The sequence below is a fragment of the Archocentrus centrarchus genome, chromosome 6 (assembly GCF_007364275.1).
Source record: "Archocentrus centrarchus isolate MPI-CPG fArcCen1 chromosome 6, fArcCen1, whole genome shotgun sequence".
NCBI classification, from domain to species: domain Eukaryota; kingdom Metazoa; phylum Chordata; class Actinopteri; order Cichliformes; family Cichlidae; genus Archocentrus; species Archocentrus centrarchus.
In genome coordinates, this window is record NC_044351.1 from 18,049,705 (window position 1) to 18,070,903 (window position 21,199).

Genomic DNA, 21,199 nt, shown 5'->3' on the forward strand with positions numbered 1-21,199 from the left:
GAGAACTAAATGACCAGTGTCTGCACAGTGTTGCCTCTGGTGAATGCCGCCAGTCATAGTATTGGTCCTCTAGACCCAAAGGACGGACTTTTTGCTGGTTTTCCACCCTCCACAGGCTCCCAGTAAATTCCTCTCCTCCTCCTCCTTCTTCTCCTTCATCCTGTTCTCCTTGCCCCATTCCCTGCCTTTCTCCTTAATAGGTTCCAAACCTTTTTTATCCACCTACCTCTCACTTGGCCTGGAAAACTATGCCTGCCCCTTCACACACTCTACTGATCTGTCTCACCTCCTCAGCCATGTGGTTGCTCAATCTATTTCCCTGTGTGTGTGTGTGTGTGTGTGTGTGTGTGTGTGCGTGTGTGTGTGTGTGTGTGTGTGTGTGTGTGTGTGTGTGTATGTGTCTGTGTCTTTCTCACACTCTTTGGTCTTTTTCTCCTCTGCCTGTTGTTATTCTCCTCCCTCTATATCCTCTATCTGCCATGGGATCCCTTTGCATCCTGTCTCTTTCTCTTAGTGGGGCAGTGTCAGGGGGTCAGAAGGGGGCAGCAACTGGCCATGGGGATACTGGGGGGGGTCCTTATCGCAGTGACAGCGTGAAGAGCATGGTGACAGAGGGAGTGAAGGCCGGGAGGTGGCAGACCGTCCAGGGCCACATGCAGTCTGGAGGATTGAGACCCAGCAAGTGAGTTCAGAACCGAGCCGAAAATAAAACATTTCAGTCACCGTGCAGCAGAATAAACACCTTTCGATTTTTGCGCATTTTATTCTTCCAAGTTTGTACCTTGAATGAGTCCATTCAAAATAGAAACAGGGAGAGCGAGGTCAAGTTCAGCAGGAAGGAAAGTACAGTTTCGTTGACAGTGTGATGCGAGCGTGTGGGCACAGAGCAAGGTGTGAGCACTGGGGAATGTAAACCTCATCATGAGAAGATAACAATAGTTCCTCGATCTGTATCACACTGACTCAAACCTTTGGCTGGCACACACAGCCCAGCTGCACAGTACAGCTTTGTGCAGGATGCACAGAAATAGTCTCATTTTTGCACGTTAACTGAAATAATGCACCACATGCTGGCAGCACCCCTTTTAATTAAAATTGAGGCTGAAATATGAACTGTGTTGGTCACTGACTGTCTGTATCCACAGCCGTGACGCATGACATCACTGGGGGTCTATATTCAGTGTGTTGTAAAAGACGCAGTTAACGTTCGGTACTTTGTGATTTTTGCACCTCCCTTTGGCACTTCATGTGTGGGACTTCTTCCTCCACAACACATTTACGCTCATCACTTCCTCACTCCTCGTTCCCTCCTTCTCTCCTCTTCTCATCTTTCATTTTGCCCCTGTCTATAATTGGATTCTATTTTCAGGCTGCTATAAGTGTCTATGTCTCTTGTGTTTGTGTCTCGCACCCCATTTTCTCCTCCATCGTCACCCTCTTCTCTTTTCGTTGCCATCACTCTCTCCATTTTTCTCTTACTGTGTAAAGCCACTCCACTTATTCTACTTTTTTCTGTCCTACCCACAATATGTTTGACTCCTGCAACACCTTTCTTTGACCTTTTTATCCTTTTATTCCTGACTGTTAAATATGATGTTTATCACATTAAAAGCTTTATGCAAAACTGTGTTAGGTGAAGTAATGCAGTGCTGAATAAACTGCACCTAACTGATGTGAATAGCTCTCTCTCATGACCTAATTCTGGTAGTCTGGGTTACACCGTGATCTGCGAAAGAGGAGGATATATTTAGTGAGAAGAAAATATGAAAAACATGAGGACATGTATGTGACAGTAGATCCTACAAAACATAGCAATGATGTATATTTAACCAACTCATGGCATGCAAATAAGAAGTGTGACACATATCTATGTTGTTGTGACGTTTTAAGAAAGGCACTTAGCCAATTAAACAGCATTTATTAAGGGGAGGAGTGAAAAATGAGGGCCTGGCAGAGGGAGGGAGTCATACTGTAGAACTTGGTTGGCTGCTGGGATGTCTCTAGAGGTCCACCACGTATTTAAAAGACGAAAAAGACTTAGAGAGAGAAAGGAGGAGAGTCTGTCAGGGATGGAAAAAGTTGACTGACGAGTAGAGGAAATGGGGCTCTCTCATCAGACCAAAAAACCCTCATCAGCGAGGCCTGGAAGCTGCAAAACCACGACCCAAACGCCTCGACGCGGTCACGTGGCACAGAGCCGGTCCACGCCGGTGCGGACAGTGCACATTCGACCACTGGCACTGCGAAACACACCCTCATGCAAACAGCACGCTCAAACCGCGCGGACATACAAGGTGCATACACATCTGACGCAGGCGCACAAGACTACCTCACACTCTACACACTGCTGCCCGGCGAGGCCCCATGAGCCGTACACTGCACACAGCGATCACTCAGGCTGCACCTTCTACTGCTATTTCTGCTACTGCTGTTACTGCTGCTGCCTCACGTTGCTCTCTTTCTCTCTCCTCCTCCTCCTGTCTCCACCTCCCAACACTCCGCCCTCTTCCTCCTTCTCCACTTTGTCCTCAAATACCACTATTCCTCCTCCTTCCTCCTCCTCCTCCATTCGTCAACCATCAACTTCCTGTTTGGATGAACTTTCCTGTATTTACCCTGATGTCAACCTGACTTCTGCTGTGCCTCCCTACTGCCCTGTGCCACCTTGTCTCATCCCTGATGGTTCTTTACCTTTCTTTTTCATCTCATCTCCTGACATCACCACTTCTGACCGACTCACCTCCTCTTGCCACGGCTCCCCTTCTAAATCTACTTATTCCTCTTCTACCTCTGACTCCTCTGCCCCTCGTCATCATCCTATTCTGTGCCGGCCGTGGCCTTCTTCACGCTCTCTTTCCTCCCTGCTCCTCTGCCCTCCCAGCTTTGGGGATCCAGTCTTATCCTATGCTTCCACTTTGGAGCACGTACCCTCTGGGCCGGCCCGGCCTCGGACGCTGCTGCGCCAGCAGAGTCTTCAGCAGCCTCTCATCCACCCGTCAGGCCCTGGTCTCTGCCACCCCCCCACCACATCCCAGAGCTTGGGACAATTACACACTGCACCTGGACAGCCTGGGGGAGGCGGGGGTGCTGGGAGAGGAGAGGGAGGTGGCAGCAGTGGTGAGGGTGGGGGTGCAGGTACACGAGGTGGTCCCCGGGGTGCGCGGGGCAGCCCAGCGGCAGCAGGTGCCTCTCGCTATAGGGGAGGTGGAGCAGGAGGGCGCTCGCGTGCCAGTCCTGGCAGCTGGGATTACATGATGGATCAGATCCGGAATCGTGGGCTGGATGTCAAGTCCTTCCTGTGAGTCTCTATAACTCTTCATTCATGTGATTATGAAGTCAATAAACTAGTGTCATTTTACTTAGGCCTCTGTCCAAGTGTATCACAGTAAATACCATGTCTTGCAGTTACTTTGTGCATTTGTTTTCATTGATGTGTAAGATTTAGTGTCATAGAATAAAATAGTTTTTAATGTAACAGTAAATAAGTAATAACTTAATCTGCTTTTACCTTTACCTTTATGAAATATTGTTCTCTGCCTTTTCCTTCAGGTGTTTTCTTTCAGTCTGCATCTGATATCCAGGGAAGGATATTACTTCTGTCTGTCAAAAATTTGTACAGTGCACGTCTATATACGCGTATGTATAAGTGTGTTCACATCTGTGTGAAACTGTGTGTTTGGAGTCGAGTTTAATCATTACTTTTGCTGCAACTTCTGGGAAATCTGATTTTCAATAATTTCTCTTTATGTACATTTACAAAAGCAATTCAGTCACTGTTATAGCTGATCATGCTAATGAAGCTTGATGTTGTTGAGGAGGCTTAGATGAAAACTCTCTTGATAACGCTAATAAGGGGTACACTTATGAATGTAAATAGCACTTTTTCTCTTTCTTTTCTTTTGCTATTATGTATGCAGTGTGGTTGTGCAGGAGATGGACCAGTGTTTGTCTTTATCAAGACATATCACACACATATAATCAAAAATAAATATATAATATATATTATGCTTATTGGGTGCATATAGTAACATAATATGATCCTTTTCACATCCCAAATGAAATTGAGTCTTTTAACTAAAGGTGAAAATGAGACTTCTTAGCATGTATGCACAATATTTTGCCACTTGGTTGTAATAAATGAAAAGCTTCTTATTGAGCAGTCAGTTGGAAAACAGCTTCTCTAATTTTAGTACAAATGCCATGTGCAAAAAAGAAAAAAAAATGGCAAGGAGGTGTGACATATTGGAGGCCATTTCTCTCCCATTCTGTGGTAAAATTGTTAAATGTTTACACTGCATGCTCTGCTAAACAGTAACATCTGTTTGGATGGCATTCAGCCTGTCTGCTGCAATTGTCGTTAAGGGACAGAGCTGCTGGTGCTAGTTCATAATATTCAGAATTTGGTGTCATAAAAAAGTCACAGTATATTTTACATTCACTCTGTCTCACCCAATTAGATGATATTATTTCTGAGCTACCCTTTGGATAACTGCTAAATATCTAGTTTTGGAGACACACCAGTAGGCCTAATCCATGTTTCATGAGTCTTTGCAGCTAAAATGGCACCTTTTTTTTTTTTCTCAGTATCGCTGTATAACTGCTGGTTGTGCTGCTGGCCTGCTCACGTGTGTGCAACCGTGTGTACGTCACACAGCCCACATGTCACTCTGCGGCACTATAAGAACAGGGGTTAAGCAGCTGTGTGTAGATTTGTGTTAACCCTGAAGCATTGATCTTATGTCACCAGCCCCATTTCCTCTACAACATATTGGTACTTCGGGGGGAAGGGCAGATGAAGCAGGAAAGGAATGATGAAGGCGTGAGCAAGGACACTGCCGAAGTAACGTGTTTAATGTCCACTGAATCAGTTTTACAATAGCCTTTCATCATTCATTTCTTCTTCTTCTTTTTTTTTAACATGTTATAAAGCCACTCTGGTGTTTCAGTACAACACTGGCTAACAGAGCATTAGCAATGTAGCACGTGCAAGCACCAAGGTCACTGAGAATATTGCTCATAATAGTCAGCTATACGACTCATCATTGCTAATGTGAGATTGAGGTCATTGTTGTTGTACCTACTTTTCTGCAACAGCAACACCTCCTATCATTGACGAGAGAGCGGTCTCGTAATAGACATGACCCATTGTTCAAGCCAGTTAATTTCAATCTTGGCCAGAATCCCCATCCTGATGAATCATTTCTGAATGAATGTGTTGATGTCATTGACATAGATAGTTGGCCTTTGGAGCTGTTTGACCAAATGGATCTCAGTGGAGATTGGTCTCTATGCTTTTTTGCTTTTAAATCAATAATTTATCCCAGTGTCTATAATGTCTTTTCCATCTGTTGTCTCTCCTTCCTAATGTTCAATGGATCAAGTGAGGTCTTTAACAATATTGTCCATACTTACTGGTTATGAGAGAAGAGGGAGCCAATAAACATCATACCTACAGTATCTACAGTATTAATACAAACACCATCCTATATTGTACAGACCAGTGACTCTCAATGAGGGCTACGTGTTCCCCAGGGTTTAATTCTGCATTTAGTTTGAAATAGTATGACGGGGACTCTTAGTTTTGTATACTCGGGATACAACATTTCTATCAGGACCACTATAGACAAAAGAAGATTGTTAGATAGGGACATCTTGATAAGATGGAGTTGGTCAATACTGAGATCACAAATATGTGATTTTGAAATACATCCTAATTTAAAAAATATGTGCACTGCCATTTTATTAGGTACACCTTTTTGGTACTGGTTGGACCCCCTTTTGGCTTTAGAGCTACCTTAATTCTTCACAGCATAGATTGAACAAGGTGCTGGAAACATTCGTCAGAGATTTTGGTCCAAATCGACACGATAGCATCACACAGTTGCTGCAGCTGCATATTTCCATGATGTGAATCTCCCATTCTACCACATCCCAAAGGTGCTCTGTTGGATTGAAATCTGGTTACTGTGAACCAGTTTGAGATGATTTGAGCTTTGTGGCATGGTGCGTTATCCTGCTGGAAGCAGCCATCAGTTGATGGTTACACTGTGGTCATAAACCGATGGACATGTTCAGCAACGACACTCAGGCAGGGAATGGCATTTAAACATTGCTCAGGTGGTACTAAGGGGCTCGAAGTGTGCCAACAAAATATCCCCCACACCATTACACCACCAGCAGCAGCAGCAGCGTAAACTGTCAATACAAAGCAGGATGGATCCATACTTTAATGTTGTTTACACTAAATGCTGACCCTACTATCAGAATGTTACATAAATCGAGGCTCATCAGACCAGGCAGTCTTTTCCAGTCTTCTACAGTTGGTTATTTGAGTTACTGTTGCTTTCCTAGCAGCTTGAAGCAGTCTAGCCATTCTTCTATGACCTCTGACATCAACAGGGCATTTCACCCAAAGAGCTCGCTAGATATTTTTTCTTTTTCAGATCATCCTTTTTAAACCATAGACATGGTTGTGTGAGAGATCCCAGTAGATCATCAGTTTCTGAAATATTCAGACCAGCCGGTCCCATTCAGATGCTTGGTTTGACCTTTCAGCTGGTTATCTGCATGCCTAAATGCATTGAGTTGCTGCCACGTGATTGGTTGATTAGATATTTCTGTTAATGAGCAACTGAACAGGTGTACCTAACAAAGTAGCCGGTGAACTGAGCAAGCTTGACAAGCTTGACTGTCTTGACAAGGAGGATCTAGGAGGAGGTGGGATGCAAAATGGCTTGCAGTTCTGCAGCAACTGAGAGCACCACAAGTAAGATTTGCCAATATGATGCATAGAAGGATATCCGAGCAGGCATCAGCTGATGTGGGGTCACCTTGAGTGACCACTGTGTTCAATATAGTGAATTAAAAAAACAATAGCAATCATCATTTGGCCCATGGGCCGTTAGATGAGTCTCAGCAGAGGTTGAAGCAGCCAAAAGAATTAAAGATTGTTAAAAAAAAATTTTGCTGGGATAGTAAATGATGGATTTAGTTGGAAGTAATTAATAAATGAATTGAAATCACTGCAATAAAATAGAATATGAATAAAGTTACTTGAAAATGAACACACGTATGACAGATGGTGTCAGGAACTCATGTTAATCTGAAAAGGGTTACTAGACATAAAAGTTTTGAAACTACTGGTGCATAACAGGGAGATTATTAAACAGACTTTATGGTGCTGCAAGAAAAGCCTTCGACGGTGTGTGAAAAAGATGAAATTGTGAAGTTTAGGGTGATATCTCTCCCCAGCTTGGCAGCCCCATATTTTCTTAGCCGAGATATTGTAACACAGTGAGAGGCTTAAGCTATAGAACTGTGGGTGTGGATGACAGGAAGGAGGGAAGGAGGCAGTGATGAGGAGTCAGAGAATTAAGTGCAGGGGATAGGGGTGAGGGAGGAAAGGGGGGGGATTTGGTGAACAACTGTAGCAGACTAGAGATGATGAAATGAGAAGAGTGCAGCGAGGAGAGTGAGAGAGCAGTGACCCAGAAAACGACACACACCGTACACCTCAAGATACTGTATCGCTCAAATAGAAACAATTAGTCCAGATCTTCTTAATGAGGCTTAATTAAATCTTAACTCTGGAGAAAGACGCCTAGCATGTTCAGTGGGAAAGGTAAATCTGGAGGGAAAGTAGAAGGCAGGTTAAATAACTAGATAAATGACTGAGTGTGTGTGTGTGTGTGTGTGTGTGCACCTGTAGACACCTTATACATGCGTGGAAGCTGACGCGCAAACTCCTGACGCGCAATATCACATCCATTAATAATCATTACATAGTTTCCTGATTTATTTGTTGTCTGACAGCCTGTACTTGTTCTCGCTAAAATCATTATATTTTTTATCAATTTGGCCTTTCACTTTAAGGTATCTTCTTAATATCCTTCCCTGGACCAAGTGCTTACTTGCAGGGTGTTATGTGGAGTAGCAGAGTTTCTCTTTTATGACCAATTTCTCTGTTAATGCTTCTGCTGTTTGCTCTCATATGATCTGTTGTTGTTTTGTCCACCTTTCAATTTTCAGCCCCTCGCTGTCGTCTAAAAATGACCTCTCCTTTTTCCCTCTCTCTCCCTGCACCACACTTTCTTTATGCTCGATCCTTTGCATCTGTTCTCTTTTCTTGCCTCTCTTTCTACCTCTGTTTCTATCTATTGTATTTTTTTAAATTTTTTTTTATGGGGAGCCAGTGAAGGAAAGCTGGTGGTCCTGGCTTTGGCCATTGGTGTGGCAGAGCAAGATGACTTTGCCAATATCCCTGACCTGCAGGAAACAGCGCAGGCAGCACCACCACCACCAGCCAATCAGGAACCGCCTCCCGAGAAGAGGTACCAGATAATGTACTAGAGCGCTTGATGTGTGTATGTGTGCGCGTGCGCACGTGTGTGTGTGTGTGTGTGTGTGTGTGTGTGTGTGTGCACACGTGTGTGTGTGTTTGTGTGTGTGTGTGTGTGCGCACATGCGAGAAAGACAGAAAATTGGCTGCAAATGAAAGGATGTGAAGGATATGCTATTGAAGAAAAATGAGAGGTGTTTTCAGAATCTGGGTAGAAGAGAGTAGTTTGGTTTGTCAGTGTTTTCGGTGAGTCACTGCACTTAAGTCTATTGTGTCATAGACCTGCACCTGAAATAACACCAGATCTCAACACTCTGCTGCAGAAATAAAAATGAGAGCTAACTATGAAACCAAATGTAGAAAATTTCACTGTAATGCTTTGATGAGTGAGGAGATAAAACAATTTGGGTGTTAGCTGGAAAGCAGTAATGAGCTCATAAATCACAGCAGTGAGACGCTCACTGGTACTCCAGTCTTTTTTTTTTTGGCTTTTAGCGGCAAAATTTCAGCCAATCAAATCAAACAGTGCTTTCTCATGCCAGTGTTTTTTTTTTTTCCCTGACCATGATAATTATCTTCCGTATTGCAATGACATTTTTCAGCATCATTTTCATCTCTGTTTGCCTGTCTTCTCACTCTTGCCTTTCAGAGACCTCCCATTGGTAATTGTCTTATTTCCTTTGTATTTTTTTGCCTTTACTATCCAAGTCATTTCTGCTCCTGTGTTCTTTTTTTCCCTCCTGCTCATTAGCTGCCTTCAATCACCCTCTGCCGCTCTGAGAGTCTCGTCTCTGTAGCTCCACCGAGGGCCCAGAGAGCCTCCTCATTATTCCACAACATGTTAGTCACTTACATAAACATGCTGCTAAAAATAACTGTTTTCTTTGCCAGCCAACTTAGACACTAGAAGCCAAAATATTTCCACTCATCTATAAGGATCCACGAGGCTTGCTCACATCCCCCTGTCTCCTGAAATAATTGGGTTTGCATTCTGTTTAGGAATTGGACCTGTTTTTAGGAAACAATTTAAGGCTAACAAATAAGTACAGTGTGAAACAAGCAGATCGTTTTCAGCCGTGGATGGCAGTTTGGATTATTTGCACCAGCACGCCACAGTGTCACAGAGAAATCCTTGATTTGGTCCAGCTTTAGGCAGATGCGACACACTCAATTTCCTCTGCAGTCCAATTAGGCCATTTTAACCTCACTTTGATTCTGTGACAAATGGGCGACAATGTGGAGATGACACACACCTTAAAACAAAATGGCAGAGGACGGTGGACAAATTCCGATGTACTCGTCACACCAATTATTCCTCATTCACAAGTGTTTCATCAATTTGACACATGATTTAAAACTAGAGCTCTATTAATACACAGATGGTAACTGTTTTCTTATCTTGACTGCACAGCCCCAGTGTGGAGATTCACATGTGCACCATGCAACTGTTGACATTTGAAGGACCTCTTGTGTCTGCGGGATCAGAGAAATAGTCCTCCTTTAACTAATAAGCTCCTTTATTTATCATAAGGTTACTTTTAGAGTGACACTATGCCACCAGCTGGTTGTTTAATGGCTCTTTTGACTGATTTTTGGCCATGCTATAAGTTTTCTGTGACCACAGAGTTTACAAACAACCATCAAAGTAGTCTTTGAGAAGAAATGCTGCTTTTGTGAATACCAAAAGTCTCCCCATTGTTCAGAATTAGTGTGAAATGCATGGAGCCACAGAGGAGAATGATTTCCTGTGTAATTTGTTGTGTGCATTGCATCTAGCCTTTCCAGCTTTTTGTGTTCACACCTCTTTAAATGGGTTGTGAAATCCACTAATAGACTAAACAGCGAGCTTGTTGCTCCGTCCAGCATGTGGCCGATGGGATCCGCCTTTATTAGCGGACTCTATTGTGGTATTTTCTGCATTTAATTTGTTTCACTCAAAGCGGAACGACTGGCAACTTACAGCATGTATACAACAAAGAACTAGTAATAAATAAATCAATGATTTGACTGTAATTGAAGCTTTAAAAGTATTGACCTTTTAGTGAGCTCCTCTCTAGCCTTCTGCTGATATGTAATCTAATTCCACTTGAGACACTCATTGTTTTGTTTGTTTCGTGTAAAATTGCAAATTGCACATTTTAATGAAGAATTTAACCACACTTTAATTGGCTGCTAAATTTAGAAGCTAAAAAAAAACACCCCAACATACCTCAAGAGCCTATTAGAAGTGCAACATACAAGCTTACTGGGAGTGTATAATTCCTGGTGGTGTTAGTGCTGACTTCACAGTAACCGTGATTTAATCAATCACACTCCTGGCATATTGCTCGCTCTAAACGGGGCTCTCAAGCCAGAGACAAAGCCACGCTTTCATTCGTCTCTCTTACCCTACACACCCGGTGTTTCATCACACGACGTGCATTCAAACGTGTGCTTGTGCTCATCACTCATCTTCACCTGCATTACTCACGCCACACCGCATGAATTTATTTACCTAAGAACTGAACAACATGTCACTGGCAAATGGTTTCAGCCAAACATCAAGCCTCTGAAGCTAATGTGAATATTTTATATATCTGTCAAATGGTAACGGCATCAGTGTTAACATCAAAGGGAATTCTTTCTGCTCCTGATGAACAGAAAAGAGCTGCTGTCTGCACAACTGATATGTGCTGCCCTACATTAATGAACCAGTCAGTGGTTGAGAGTAGCTACTGTAAATAAATGTACTCAAGTATGAAGCTACTTTCAGCTGCTCCCTTATTCACAGGGGGGGGGGTCACCCAACGGGTAGCGCCACGTGTTTGATTTTGTAGATTTTTACAACGGATGATCTTTCACTGACAACTTAAATTCTGTAGACACTTGTTTGCTTGAGTAATCTTATTTTTTGATACTTTTAATGTACAGTAGATACACAACCCTATAAAAGGTTAAACCAGTGTTTTCTATTATTTAAGGCAAGTCATCTGGTACAAAAAGCAATGTCTGCTTGGGGCCAGACGTATATGATTTGTTATTACTTCTAATAATAACGCATTACCTCTGTAAACTTTTTCTCATAGTTTTATTTTAATAGCTGTTCGAGATTCAAATGGGGCCAACTGATTAAATATTTTTTAGATATTAATTTGAGCTCATTTTATTTTAATTGTGTTAAAATAAATTTGCTTGTTGTTTTGCTTGTTCTAGTGCTGCTTAACCAGGACCTCATTACTTAGTTTTGTTCCCTCTCGTGCAGCCTCATATTTTAGAATGATAATCAAAACCTCTTGAATCTTGAGTGTCTAAAGAGAAATAGCCATAAATTTAAAACAAATGAATTATGTAGACCTGTTAAAAGTCTTTTCTTTGTTTTCTCTCATATGACTCTGTGCAGTCCTGTGAAAAACTAAGTACACCCCAGGATTCAGTAGCCTGTACAGCAACCAAGCAACCTGGTTTTGTGTGTGACTTTATCAGTCTCTCACATCATTGTGGAGAAATGTTGGCCCACTCTTCTTTACAACAGTACATCAGTTCATTGAGGTTTATGGGCATTTGTCTATGCACAGCACTCTTAAGGTCCCGTCTCAGCCTTTCAGTCAGGTTGAGGTCTTTGGCTGGGTGATTGCAGCAGCTTGAATCTTTTCTTTTTCTGATCATTCTCTTGTAGATTTGCTGGTGTTTGTGATCATTGTTGCATTGCATGACCCAATTTTAGTCAAGCATTAGCTGTTGGACAAATGGCCTCACATTTGACTCTAGGATATTTTGATATGCAGAGGAGGTCATGATCAACTCAATGACTTCAAGTGCCCAGGTCCTGTTATTACCACCCCTCCACCACTGTGCTTGTCAGTTGAAGTCTTTGTGCTGATATGCTGTGTTTGGCACAGTCTGACCTTGCGGTGAATTTGCTGGGGCTCCCACTTCTGGGAAGATTGTGGCAACACAAACCTGAATGCTCCTGATCAGCAAACTCACAAAAACTCTGCTTTTATGGGTGCTCACACTTGCTAATGATCAATTAATCAACTGGATTTAACTAACAGCACCTGGCTGTTCCTTACTCTTTTAATTCCTATGGAAGCAATAAGGGTGTACTTAGTTTTTCACAGGACTGCTTAGAGGTTTTTTTTTTTAATGACTGTATATACTGTTACAATAATAGATGGCCTGTAATGGAAAATATATGTACAAGTAATGACTGTGAGCCAGAAGCTCAGGCTTCAGACTCCTCCAAATATTGAATTTGAATTTGCTACTCTTAGCTTTGTATTATGTCTATCAGTGAGACTAGATATCCCTCATATGCTCATCTGAGGCACACAGATCTGGCTGTGACTACAGAAGCCCTACCTACTGTTCAAACCTTCTGTTTTGCAAGCAGCATCCAATTAGAAGAAAACTGACTTGAACGGGATGGGAAAGGAAGTTAAATTGGCATTTTTCACACAGTGGATTATACGCCAAGGCTGTGAATCACATGAGTCAATCAATATACCCTGACTCATGCAAAGCTACTCCACTACACTACAGGAATAAAAATATCAGACTGGAAATGAGTATAATTGGTCTTTTTAATCATGTCACATCTGTTTAATTTTACTGTGTGACTCTTTGGAGCGATCTGGTCTGTAGATTTAAAAACTATTATTAATTTACCTTTTACAAAATAGTTCAAATTAGCCAGCTACAACTGTTTATGCTTCACTATTGAATTTATACTATAGGCAAACACTTTTATGGTGTATTTTTAAAAGCTTAAATTAGGAACTATTTCTTTTTATAATGAAGTATTTTCAAATTGCTCACATGCTATATTGAATTAGGTAAAAGGGCCAAGTGCTTTGTTCACCACTTTAAACAGCAATGCTCCTGGTCTTGCAGTACAATTAGCCAAGCAATCTTGGTAATGGTAAAATGTATCTAAAGTACTTAAGGCATGAACATTAGAGAGGCTTTTCTTTAAACCATCAGCACTATGTTAACGGTTCATTGCTGCTTGAAGGCAATCCAAACATCCCACTGGCCATGAGAAGGTGTTGTAGTGCGTAAGATTCTTAATGCTTCTTCACTGACCTTGTGTGCGCGATTACTGGATGAGAGCATTCTCCGTGGCCATTTGTTTATGAAGTGTGGCAGGAACAGACTGAACTGCGCCACAGCTGGTGTCAGTCATATGGACTTTCAAACCAAGGTTACAGAGCAAGGGGGAGAGAGAGGAAGTAAAGGTTATATGATGAAATAGCAGCGAGAGCAGCTACAGGTTTTTAAATTAAGTGTTGCTTTAATTTGGGGGTGGGGTCGGGGGGGTGCACATGCTGAGATGTTTGTGTTTCAGGCGTCCATATGTTGGACTTCTAAGAAGGTTTAATTAGGATGTTAGAGTGGCTTATTAATGCCTCATTGGTCTGCACTCACACAATTCATTTGCGACTCAGTGAACATATACTGTAGGTTCTCTTCCAGTGTTGCTATAAAGAGAAGGCACAATCCCAGAGAGCTTTGAATCTAGATCTCACTCTGAGCAGCAACTGCTCAGCCCAGTGAGGATGGAGGTTCAGGACAAAGGGGGCGGGTTTTATCCTTGTGCCACATTAACATTCAATCCACTTGCCTGTGGTCTTTCAATTATTCATCCATGCATGTTACATCATTTTGTGTAAGCCAGTGGAGTTGTGTCTTTTTTCAGAAATCATCTTGCTGATATTAATAGATATAGATGTGTATTTCTCTGCCTTAAAGACATGATGCACTCTGTGAGATTATGACTGTCTGTTAACTGCTAAGTGGGCTATATATATATATATATATATATATATATATATATATATATATATATATATATATATATATATATATATATATATATATATATATATATATAGTTAATCATTTATGAGCTTATTACATTGCTTAGCTTGACATGAAAGACAAACGCAGTGGTTTTGACCATTTCCTCAAATCAATATAAGTGCCTGTGTGTTTGACGCTGTGAGTGTGTGTTTGTCCTCTAACTACATTAGCCAGAGTAGGAGGAGTTAAATCTTTATGTGGTGGAGGATGGTGTGTTTAGGCTAATGTAAGAAAGGTTATCCCGAGGTCACAGTTTATCATGTTAATGGTCATTATTTCAGACCTTGTTTTTTTAGAAAAAAACAATATTATTATGATTCAAGATGATATAACCTGCATGTGTGTTTATACGTAAACATGTAAATTGATTATGCTGCGCTCTGCTAGTCTGACACAGTGCTCCTCCTGTGACAAGGGCTTTGCAGGCCCGGCTAATCAGCACAGTCTTCGGGGGCTCTGGTTAAGACTGTCCCCGAAGCTTTGGCTCCCTGCGGCCACTGTGCTCATTCGCGCATTACAGGGGGAATGTTGAGATGCATTCGGTTACATGCTGAGAGAGGGGGGAAGTAGATAGCACTAAGGCAGAGGAAAAAAGCAGTCACAAAGAGAGAAGTGGTTTCATCCATCCATCCATCCATCCATTCATCCATCCATCCATCCATCCATCCATCCATCCATCCATCCATCCATCCATCCATCCATCCATCCATCCACAAGTCAAGGGAGGATGAGAGAAAATCCATCTTCCTTCAATGAGAGTAGTAAGATGGAGTACTTATTGTACTGAAGGCAGCACTCTAGCCAGCAGGTACAGGCTGGTACACATGCTCATCTCATTCATTCAGATAGGTTGGGGAGATGAGTGTTAACCTGGGACTCTTGCGTCCTGCCTCAGAACAGGTGGCACATATGCAGCAGCCTCCACCTCAAAAGCAATTTCTCAAGTTAATCAGAATTCTAAACATTCAGTGGATTCATGTTTTAATGGACCTTTAAAACAGTTTTATGATTTTGTGTTGCTGACATTCCCTGAAATTATAAATTAATTGTTTTTATTAAGCTCTGAGGCACCAATACTAAAATTGCTGAGAGTTTTGGGATGCAATAAAGGGAACCATGGACTGTTATACATAGGCTAGAGACTAGGCTCATCTTTGGATATGAACATAATCATATTTGCCATTCTTTTAGTACCATCAGCACTTTATTAAACTTTAAAAAGAGGCCAGCTGAATCTGGGGGAAGTAGTATGTTAAAAAGGCAAAATAGACTAGATATAAAACAGTACTTGCTTAATAAAAATAAACATTTGGCAGTGACTGAATGGCTTTGGTTGTTTTTCTATTTCAGTGAAATAAGCAGAAGGCAGTATTTAGTATTTAGCATCTCACTTGTTGCTCATTCCTGAAATGGGATTTCAGTAAATGATGCTATTTTAGGCTCATTTCTAGTTCCAACATGCAGGAAGTAATTAGTCGTCAGTGAAAGCATCCATATTTATGAGACTTTTTGGTTGTAGCTTGAGGGAAGCAGCAGGGCCCATATGGAATAGAAATAGAACAAACTTACAGTGAATGTTTTAGTTTCGTGTGTATTTTATGTCTTTTAAGTCTTAAATGTTTCATACCATGATTTCCTGATCACATTTTATGGAGGACAGAAGCTGCTAAAATTAGAAATCTATAAATGATTAAAGGAATTATATTATATAAAAAATATATTAAAAAAATGTAGACATGAATCAATTTATAAAATGTAATATAAATTCAAAATTCTGTTTTAATCTGCTTCTGTGTTTATTTATCTTAGTAATAGTTTGTCTATTTATTTACTTTCACATGTAATTTTATTTATTGTTATTTATTTATTTTTTCCCTTTGCATTTTCTCTCCCCTTTCCCCAGATGACCTTATTTATGTAATTTTATTTTTTATTTCTTTATCTATGTCATGCTTAAGCATGCAAATACAGAGGCTATTGTTCAAAGTATGCCAGCTCTGTCCCTATTGGTTTGCCAGCACCAGCATGACAACAGAAATGTTAATAAATTAATTTGTAAAAAAGAAAATAAATATAGAAGCAAATTAACACATTGTCATTTTGTATAAATGAATGCCTACAATTATGTTTGATGTATTTTGGTGCATTTATTGGGATGTTTATTTACTGAACCATTGATTTATTTATTTTATTTTCACAGTTTTGGTCCTCCACACCTTTTCGCATTTTTCTTATGCAATACAAGAATTAGCTATGGACAATGCAAACATTATGCTGCACGAGAAAATTAAGAAAGTGGCCACTTTCATGAGTAAATGACAATATGCAGCATATAGGTTTTTAAAAGACTTTCTTTTTCATGTAGGGGATGAGTGGGTGAATCTGGTGTGAATGTTTCTGTGTTTCATGTGGATAATGAGTTCTGTAAGCAATGCACTGCTGTGGTTTTGACTGTGACTGATCCTGGGAAGTATGACCTACCTGTGAAGAATGACAGATCTAGCTGGTGGCTATGAAATTGAGCATATACACTGAAATACATCACTTCATGGTCTCAGACGAGCGTGTTTGTTTGAGTGTGACATGTTTGAAGAGGGGTGGGGAGTCTGAATGTGTAAAAAAAAAAAAAAAAAAAAAAAGAGGGGCTGGGTTGGGCTCTCTTTTTCGCGTCTCTCTCCAGCCTAGAAGTGGAGTGTCTTTGCCCCCCTTCCCCCTCTCTTCGAGCTGCTGGCCCTCGGTCAGGTAACAAAACAGGATAGTATCACAGGACGGTGAAACCCAAAGTGGCCCCGCCTGCCTCCATATGTCTGTATGTGAATGTGTGTGTCTGCGAGGCTCTCACCTGTACCTGTCATATATCCTATACCTTAACTTCTTTGTTCTCAGTGTGTTTGCCTGTTTGTTGCACTCCTCTAAACACACCCTTCCCTTGCGGCCACTCCCAACATCCTCTTGTCACACACACCCGAAACCCTCATATGTATGGTCTGTGTTTCCAGAGTCGTTGCTATGCCAACAGCCCACTTTCTGTGTCTTAGCTGTGGGAGAATCTGATCTGAGTCCACTCTGCCCCCCACTGGATACTGTGGACAACTGCAGGCTTAAATCATGTCAACCATATCAACCCCCATGGGGTCAGACAGAAAAAGCATTGGCACCAAAATGTAGCAGTTGTAGTATTACCATCTGCCACATTTAATATTGCCTTGTTAGAAATTGAATAGACTGAAATCAATCATCTTCAATCTACAATCAAACGTATGATCTGGAAGTGCTAACTAATCTGCAGGCCCAGACGTTTCTTTAAAACAGCCTGGCGCAGGGAGCAGAGGACCACCTCAGGTGCTGTAGAGCAAGGCTTATAGAGCAGCCATTCCCCTGACAGCAGTAGCTCTTACCTGAGAATGCACTGAACCCCTGAATGAAGCATGAAGGAGAATGAATAATTGAAGACGTTCACCCCCCCCATTGATAGTTGGGAGGTGGAGGAGGAGGGAGGTCCCTTGCTTTACCTCAAGCCCTAAGAGTCTCCCCTTGCTTTAGACTTTTTGAGTTGATGCTCATATTATAGGTTTAGTGTTTTACGCAGCCGTTTTCTTCTCAAACTCATTGCCTGCAGTTTAGATTTGGTGCATAATAATAATAATAATAATAATAATAACAATAATCAGGCCTGTGGAAATACAAATACCTCCCTTGGCGACTAATACAACTAACACCAATTAATGAATATCCCCTTCCCTTTTTGAAATGGTTAACATCCCTCCTTCCCCCCCGTCTCACTCCGGTTCCTTTGCTGGTTGAAGTGATTGTTTGCTTGTCTCGTTTGCTTGCCTTTTCTGTCTGTCTATTTGTCAGTATAGTTTCCTCTACTTTTGTCCTTGTCTTTTGCAAAAATGTACACATTATTGCATTCAACATCAATTCTCATCCAAATTTGAAGCTTAGTGGGTCCAACAAAAAAATAAAAAATAAAATAAAAAATACGTCCCTTGAAAGATACATTCTCTCGGTGAAAAGCTCGACAGAGAATGCTGGCCAGACAGACAGACTTTCTATGGGCTCCTTGTCTACTGCCTGTTCAAGGCATTGCCTTCACTCTCTGAGTGACAACTACTTGCATATAATATATATGCACATGTAGCCAATGCCAGGTTGTGCTTTGGCCCCTGTGTCCCCAGTCCCCACTTTTAGAGTGTTGCTAAATGGTTGGAAATTCAGGTTAGCTTTAAAATGAACTTTTATCATTTGTAGTTAATTTCTATCAACACCCTCTTTTGTAACACTCTAAATGTGCTTTTCCTCTGTTCCCACTATTTGTACCTTTTTGTGTTTTTGGTGGTATTATGATTTTGTATGGTATATTGGCTCCTTATTTCTCTTTCTTACTATATCTCTTCTATCGATTATTTTGAGCTCTCCGTGGAAAGAATAGTGGTTCTTGCTCTCTTTTTCCCGAAGATCAATTGTATTTATTGTCTTTTTCTTTTACTCTCTGTGCACCTTTTCTCCTTTTTAGCATGTTTGCCCCTTTGTCTCCTGTTAAAGAACTTGTGTGTGCATAGCCTTTTTTTTTTTTTGTCTCTTATTCTTTGATACTTATCAGACTGACCAAACTAAGCCTCTCTTGTGTTTCCAGGCTTTCCTTCCTTTCTTCCTTCCCTATCTTTTCTTGCAGCTCTCTATTTCTCTTTAATGTGCTGGTGTTTGTAACAATCTCATTCTCTCTTTTTGGTTTTGGTTTTCTCTTACTGTTCATGCTATTAATACTTGCTATCTCTTCTAATACAGATAAATAATTTTCGGCTTGCTTTTCTATTTCTCACATTCCCTTTTGAACCTTCTGTCTTATCTACAGTCCTTATGATTTCCATCCAGTGTGTGTGTTTGTGACTTCAGCATCCTCTCTGTGTCTGCTCATTGCTGTTTCTCTTTCTCAGTGTTTCTGTTATTGTTTTTTCTTCTCTATTCACTGTTTGTTTATCGCTCAACAGTGTTTCTGTGTTCAGCTTCTCCACGTGCCTTGACTAGTCATTTATGGAGTGCTGTGTGTCCAATGCGTCATGTTATATTGGCCAGGACTTTTGCATTTGCCTCTTTTTTTTTTTTGGGTGATATCTGTTGACACTTTCTTTAATCTTGAAATATTTATTCTCTTTTAGTTTTTTGTGTTCTTGTGCTAATTTCCTTTTCTTGTGCACTTTGTGATTCTTGTTTTCTCGATGTATGAACATAGTGATTTTTCTCCCAGAATGTTTTTCCCACATGTATTTTTTTTTTAAACAATACTCATGAGAAGGAACTAAACTTGTAACATCTATTAACATTTGTACCTGAGTACCAGCTGTTCCATGGCAGATCTCTGCTCTCACCTCTGTTTTTATAAATCATTTGTGTTGTTGGTGCAACTGAGAGAAATTCAAACTCAAATACTTTACAAAGCCGTCCAGTGTTTGTCCTGTTAAACATCTGGTCCTCTTCATGTTGCTGTATATGTCTGTCTACTGTTTTAATAGTCACGTCATGTTGCTATATATATGTCATTATACATGTGTGTCCCGTCACAGTCGTCATCAGTGGGAATAAAGACTGAGCATAAACTCTATCAGGATAATTCATTGAATTCTGTCAGTAAATTTGGCGGTTCTGTTTTATGTTTTGTCTGAAAATGTGTTTGTTTTGTTTTGTTTTAGTTTTTTTTTTTGGTGGAGGTAACTTTCTTGTTAAAGCTGGGGATGTTTGCCACAGTGGAGGTCTCTATATATAGCCATCTCAGACTCCAATTTTCCTCAAACACCACTTGCCACATGAATTGTCCTCAGTTCTAGCGCCCGCCATTAATCTTTGGAATCTTTGGCACATTTTATTTGGCTTTGCTCATGAAAGCTACAGAAAGCAGCTTGAAGTGACATCTATCCAAAGTTAACTTGGACCACATCGGTTATTTCAGATAGGCAGGTTTCAAGCGTTAAACAGGTGGAGGTTGGACTCCCTGGGTGCTCAGACATTCTCTCTTTCTGTAGATGAATTAGCTTCACATGTCCTCGCTGTTTTCCTGCTGTCAACCTGAGTTTTTCTTTACAGAGGCAACAAGCCAGCCAACAGTCCCAAGGGCCAACCCCCTGATGCTGATGGCCACTCTTCTGTAACTGACCTGGCCAACTCTCTCACTGGAGACATGGTGATGGTAAGGCACTGTTCTGCTTCACATCCATCCTGCTGTCTGAAATACATATCTAACATATGTAACACATTTGTGTATTGGTGTATATACCTGATTTTTTACTGTTTAGGCTGCTAATTTCCAATGAAAGGAAGCAGTGCTACTTTGTTGCACTGCCCAGATGTTTTGTTGGGCAGTGCAACAAAGCAGCCTATTCAACAGTTTCTGGAAAACGACCCCAAGTCTACAGTATAGTTATTTTGTCAGACTTTAGCCCTTAAAGCGGATGTATTATGCTCATTTCTAGCTTCATATTTTTATCCTCTAAAATATCTTTGATGAGTTCACTGTTCAATGTAATCCTTATTTATTTTATTAAGCCTTGGTACAGCCACTCAGATCATTTTCTGCCTGAAATGAGCTGTTTTAGCTTCTCCCCTCTTAAGGCCACTCTCCCTTTAAGCCAACTTTCTTCTGATTGGCCATCCAATGCAAACAAAAGGTTTGAACAACACATGGGTGAGACTGCTGTGCGCACAGTCAGAATTGTGTGACTGAGATGGTCATATTATATTCTCACCAATATCGTGCAAAGCAATGAATAGAAGACGTTCCCTGAAACCACATCTAAAGCAGAGCATGGCATTAAGGGAGCTATAATAGAACTACATACAGGCAGCTCCCACAGTGACAATCAAATGAAACAAACATGCAAGTTCTTCTTGATAGTCCATAATGCCATATTGACAAATGCTGAATGAATCTTTGTCACTTTGTAGCCCTGGCCTCAAGCAAAAATCAACAACTTCAAATAATGCTCAGAGAGTCTTTGTTGGCATAACACTGCTTAGGGCAGT

General features: G+C 41.0%; 1 protein-coding gene across 1 annotated transcript in view; it reads left to right on the forward strand.

The window, feature by feature from the left end:
• Nucleotides 1-21,199, forward strand: part of syt7a (synaptotagmin VIIa) — a 95,109-nt gene that overhangs the window by 58,604 nt on the left and 15,306 nt on the right. Inside the window, exons 5-8 of the mRNA XM_030731471.1 lie at nucleotides 2,882-3,084; nucleotides 3,136-3,298; nucleotides 8,193-8,330; nucleotides 20,264-20,366. Coding sequence (XP_030587331.1) covers nucleotides 2,882-3,084; nucleotides 3,136-3,298; nucleotides 8,193-8,330; nucleotides 20,264-20,366 — 607 coding nt within the window. The remainder of the gene's footprint in view (nucleotides 1-2,881; nucleotides 3,085-3,135; nucleotides 3,299-8,192; nucleotides 8,331-20,263; nucleotides 20,367-21,199) is intronic.